Raw genomic sequence first — 6,496 nt, 5'->3', positions numbered from 1 at the left:
CATTAGTGAGGGATGTTTTATTAATGTTTAATTATAAGAATGGGGGTTGATGTATTAATTTAGTACATACTCTAGTTTTATACGAGTATGAATTTAGAACTTCCTTCTGCCTTTAGGCCAAGCGCGAATGTTGAAAATTCCAATGGGAGAAACGCGGAGCTGGCATTGTATATTTGTTCGACTCGTCGAGTGCACGTGCACAAAATTTTACGCTCAACAATATTCGTAAGTATACATTAATTCACTGTTTTCTTCGTGTTTTCGCGTTTCATTCTCTTTGATTTACTAATGTATGCATATTAAGTGTAGTAAGAAAGCGTTATTATTACATTTATTGTCATAGCTTTTTATTTTCGTCTAATGAATTTAGCGTTTTGATTCTAAAAATTGAGTGTCATTTTGTACGTTATACACCTTAACATTATTTGTTTCCTTATAAATTTTGATTCTATATTATTAAATCTGTATATGTGCGTATACACATACAGGGTGTCCCATTTTAATGCCCCACCCCAAATAACTTTCTTATTTTTAATTTTAGAAAAAGATGTTTCAGACAAAAGTTGTATGGTTTCGAGGGGGACATAAGATGGTACCATTAATTTGATCTTGAAGAGTCACATGAAGGTTACGTGAAGATCATTTTCAATTTCTTAAATGGAACACCCTATATATTTTTGCATATTCTTGTAGCTTATCTCGAGAGCTTTCCAAAACACTATAAATAAACATTTTTTCATCAAGTACGTTTCGAGTAATGAGGCTTGAAATCATTTCTTAATTTTACATAAACCATAAAATATCTTGTAAAATATTCATTTTTTGATTATCTTACCTTAATACTTTTATGTACAAAATAATGAGAGAAATCAATTGGTGTAAAGAAAACATACAGTTGTTTTTAAGAAAAAATATATAATTGTTAATTGCAAATTACATATTTTTTCTTAAAAATAACTATGTGTTTTCTTTACACCAATTGATTCCTCTCATTATTTTGTACATAAAAGTATTAAAGCAAGATAATCGAAAAATGAATATTTTACTAGATATATTACGGTTTATGTTAAATTAAGAAATGATTTCAAGCTTCATAACTCGAAAAGTACTCAATAAAAAAATATTTTATTATAGTGTTTTGGAAAGCTCTCGAGATAAGCTACAAGAATGTGTAATGAGAAAATGTAGATTCCATTTAAGAAATTGAAGGTGACCTTCATGTGACCTTCAAATAACTCTTCAAGGTCAAACCAATGGTACCATCTTATGTCCCCCTAGAAACCATACAACTTTTGTCTGAAACATTTTTCTCTTTCAAGCTTGGTTTTCGAAATATTCGATTGGATGGATTAAAATGGGACATCCTGTATATTTATGTATACACAGATGTATGGATGCACATGTATAAATGTACATGTATTTTACATTTGTACATTTATATTTATGTCCGTTGTAGCTATAATTTCCGTTTTAATATCGTTATTTTATTAATTCAGGTAATACGATTGCTAGAGAACACCCATTGAGTAGGAGCATGAATATAGGGTGTTCATATAATCTCGGCATAAAGGAGCTCACTGGTAAGTAATGTTTCTTTTTATAATATCATTATGAAAAATGTTTTGGTTTTATACATATCAGTCAGTGGTCCGTTTTAATTATTTATATGGAACTTTTGCATAGGTTTTGTAAAGTAGATATACTTATTTATTATTATTTCTTTTTCTTTATTATTTATTATATTTATTTATTATTAATAGAGTTTAATTGTTATATGATTTAATTCTGTAGTTAGTTTACTGTATGTATTTTTATATTTTAATTTCTTTTGTTAATATGTATTATTTTATGTTTCGTGTTGTATTAATGCTGTTGATCAATAATTTATTTTATTTTAATTAACGATTTTCTTTATACTTGACCATATGGAATTATTATTAACTTTGTTAAATGACTTCCAGGTTGCATTGAAGATTTTATTCCTGGTTATGGAGAGTAAGCTGTTTTGGACACAACTGCATTCTGCACGGGGAATTATAAGTTTTAAAAACGGTAATATTTATTTCCTCAAAAATGCATGTTGATAACTCTGAGAATTTTATTATATTAAATTTATTATTGGCATAGAGTGTATTTTATAACGTATATTCGTCTTATAATATTGAATATGATTTCAAATTCTAAATTGATTAATGTATTGTGGTTTAATTATTTTTTCTTTTGATTTAGTTGGTTATTTTATTTTATTTTTATAAATAGTTATATTGAGAAATCATCAAGTATTTTATTTTCATAAAATTTTAATATATACATATATATATGTATACAGGGTGACCCATTTTAACATAGGCAGCCAAATAACTCGAAAAATAAGCACACTACGAAAAAATGGTTAGAATCAAAATTTCGTCATTTCGAGGGGGACGTACAATGACGTTAAAATCAGCCCCCCACCCCTCCCCCCGGGCGATGAGGGGGGGGGAAGTTTGAAATCTTAAATGGGAACCCTTATTTTTTATTGCATATTCCTGTAGCTTATCTCGAGAGCTTTCCAAAACACTATAATTAAGTACCTTTTTATTAAGTACTTTTTGAGTTATAAGGCTTGAAATAATTTCTTAATTTTACATAAACCATAAAATATCTAGTAAACCATTCATTTTTCGATTATCTTACCTTCATACTTTTATGTACAAAATAATGAGAGGAATCAATTGGTGTAAAGAAAACACATAGTTGTTTCTAAGAAAAAATATGTAATTTGCAATTAACAATTCCATATTTTTTCTTAAAAACAACTGTATGTTTTCTTTACACCAATTGATTCCTCTCATTATTTTGTACATAAAAGTATGAAAGTAAGATAATCGAAAAATGAATGGTTTACTAGATATTTTATGGTTTATGTAAAATTAAGAAATTATTTCAAGCCTTATAACTCAAAAAGTACTTAATAAAAAGGTACTTAATTATAATGTTTTGGAAAGCTCTCGAGATAAGCTACAGGAATATGCAATAAAAAATAGGGGTTCCCATTTAAGATTTCAAACTTGCCCCCCCTCACTGCCCAGGGGGAGGGCTGGGGGGGCTGATTTTAACGTCATTGTACGTCCCCCTCGAAATGACGAAATTTTGATTCTAACCATTTTTTCGTAGTGTGCTTATTTTTCGAGTTATTTGGCTGCCTAAGTTAAAATGGGTCACCCTGTATATATATATATATATATACATGTATATTTTATGTATGTGTTTGTCCATATTTCAAACATGAAAGATATCCATTGATTTTACTCATTTCTTATAATGCAATTTGTTGGTTATACTATAATAAGGGTCTCTTGTTAAATTTAACAATTTTGCATATATTTTCATTATTGATTTATTTAATTATGTATATATTAATTTTCATATTTATAGTTAATTATGTATATATTAATCTTCATATTTATAGTTTGGTTCAATTATTAAGATGTTGTATCAGTATTTATTTAGAATGTTAAATATATTTATAATTAGTATATAACTTTATATTAATTAAATGATATTAGTTCGTAAATTCATAGACGTTAAACGATGTTAGTTTCATTGGTAATTATAGATCTTTAATTTGTGTATATATACAGGGTGGGGCATTTATCTTGAGACAAGATAATATCTCGATTGGAGTCGATTATTTTGAAAAAAGTTTTAGACAAAAGTTGTAGGGTATTGAAGAGGCTATCGAAAGGTCCATATTACAACTTCCGGTCTAGACCGGAAGTGGCGTTTTTTGATCAGAATTCGTTTTTTTAAATGGAAACACCCATTTTTGCCGCGGATTTCGATTGGAAATCGAAAAAAAAATACTTTTTGTTCTTATTATTTTTTCGATTTAACCCATATTTTGGCCATAAAAAACAAAAAAACACAAAAATCTTGAGATAACGGAGTACCTTATTGGAATCCCTTTTTTAACTTTAAGGTTGAAAAACTGTACAACTATTAACTACTTTTAGCACTACCCAGGAATAACGACGTGGACGTAGTAGTTTTTTATCCCCTTTGGGGTGCTTGTTTTAGGTGAGTCCCCTTGCCTCTCACAATTTGGTATGATTATCTTATCTGTTTGAAATTAATTTAATTTAATAAGTGCTCAAATTGGCGACCTTCGACTTCAATGCACTTATTGATCCGAACTTCCATAGATCGTACACAACTGCGGAGTACATCAGGTGATATTTTGGCACAAGCATTTCGGATTCGTTGCATCATATTTTCACGAGATGTTGGCACTTCTTTGTAAACTTCGCTCTTTATATAACCCCATAAATAAAAGTCTGGAGACGTAAGGTCTGGAAATCTTGCTGGCCAATTTACTGGACCCCCTCTACCGATCCAGCGTCCATTGAATTCGCGATCCAAAACTTCACGAGCAGTTCGGGAGTAATGCGATGGACATCCATCGTGTTGAAACCACATTTGTTGTCTTACATTTAAGGGTACGTCCTCAAGTAAAAGCGGAAGTTGATTTTGTAAAAAATTACGATATGTTTCGCCGTTTAAATTGCCTTCAATGAAGTATGGACCTACTATCTTGTCACCAACTATTCCACACCAAACGTTCACAGACCATTGACGCTGATGCTCAACTTCACGTAACCAATGTGGATTTTGAATACTCCAGTAGTGCATGTTATGTCTATTAACCGTGCCGTGGTTCGTAAAAGAGGACTCGTCTGAAAATAGGACTTTAGCAAAGAAATTAGGATCTTGTTGTATTTGTTGACATTCCCATTGACAAAAGATAACGGTTCTGAAAATCATTATCATGAAGTTCTTGGTGCAACGAAATGTGATAGGGATGATATTTATAACGTTTTAATATCCTGCCTACACTACGTCGCGAAATTTCAGAATCGCGTGTAATTTGTCGAATACTGACATGAGAGTCAACATTTACTGCAGCTAATACATCAATTTCATTGTCAGTTCCAGTAACTAGGTTTCGACGGGCTCTTTTTCTCTTAGACACACTTCCCTCTTGTAGAAATTGTGTAACAACCCGATAAAAAGATGCTCGAGATCGCACGTTATCCGGAAAACGTTCAGCATAAAGTGTAACGGCATCGTCAACATTTCTACCACATTCACCATAAATAAGAATCATTTCTATCTTCTCTTCTACAGAAACAGCCTCCATTTTAAAAAAAGTTTTGCACTGACAAAATTTGAAAAGATAATCTGATTTCAGAAAAAAAATTAGGATAAATGAAATGGGGTAAATATCCCCTATATTAAATTTAAAAACTCACGAAAAAAGAAGACGAAAATACAAAAAAATGTCATTTATGCCTTTTCAAAGTAATCCGTTAAATCTTTTTCTAGTTTATTAAGTTTAGATTAAAAATCACCACCCCATGAAAAAGTAGTCTGTACTTTACATGTGATATATGCTATCCAAAGTGTTTTGGCCTCCTGGACACAACCCCAACAAAATACTCCGTTATCTCAAGATTTTTGTGTTTTTTTGTTTTTTATGGCCAAAATATGGGTTAAATCGAAAAAATAATAAAAACAAAAAGTATTTTTTTTTCGATTTCCAATCGAAATCCGCGGCAAAAAATGGGTGTTTCCATTTAAAAAAACGAATTCTGATCAATAAACGCTACTTCCGGTCTAGACCGGAAGTTGTAATATGGACCTTTCGATAGCCTCTTTAATGCCCTACAACTTTTGTCTAAAACTTTTTTCAAAATAATCGACTCCAATCGAGATATTATCTTGTCTCAAGATAAATGCCCCACCCTGTATATAATTATTCATTTGTCTTATTCTAGACGTTAATTTGTTGAGGTTCCTGAAATTGTTATACGTATATATATAATGAATTATTATATTAGAAAATTTTATGAATATGGCATTTATATTGAGCTTATTATATTTAGCACCTATTAATTATTTTGTTTTTCTTTTTATAGATTCCTTCAAGGGGATGCCAATGTGTGTATATACATATATATATCGAAAAAGAACTTGTGGACCATCGTTTCGACATTTTAATAACCATAAAGGTTAAATACATATGTGTATATAAGTAAGCTAAACACTTTCTTTCTTTTTATTATTATTTTATTATATATGTTGTGACGTTGCCGTCCTTTAGAGCGTCCATCCGCCCCGAGATTTTACGGGGCGCAGGCCGAGCGGCCGCGCCAGAATCAACCTCGAGAGAGCGTTATCTAAAAATCCCCGGAGAGACGAGCGCTATCGATAGTTTATTAAGATTGTTATTAATTGTATCGAATTTTTCTTTGTTTGTAATAAACGACAACGGGCACCTCGCCGGAGAAGATCCGGAGGACCGGAAGCACATCAAGGAAGATTGCAGCAGGACGCTTAACGACAGCGAACGGAGGATAATAGCGGATGAAAGGACGATACTATGGGAATTTACCCACGTCCCAGGAAGGAGGACCAAAGTCCGATCGACGCTACCCTCCGAGGAGGACAGACGACA

General features: G+C 31.4%; 1 protein-coding gene across 1 annotated transcript; it reads right to left on the bottom strand.

The window, feature by feature from the left end:
* Positions 1-4,116: 4,116 nt before the first annotated feature.
* On the bottom strand, positions 4,117-4,671 carry LOC112639812. The gene has a single exon (XM_025414960.1). It carries the CDS (start codon positions 4,669-4,671, stop codon positions 4,117-4,119), a length of 555 nt encoding a protein of 184 aa, XP_025270745.1.
* Positions 4,672-6,496: the final 1,825 nt, after the last annotated feature.

This window comes from Camponotus floridanus, unplaced genomic scaffold (assembly GCF_003227725.1).
Source record: "Camponotus floridanus strain SB8 unplaced genomic scaffold, Cflo_v7.5 scaffold92, whole genome shotgun sequence".
NCBI lineage: Eukaryota > Metazoa > Arthropoda > Insecta > Hymenoptera > Formicidae > Camponotus > Camponotus floridanus.
This window is presented reverse-complemented; position numbering and strand designations above follow the sequence as displayed.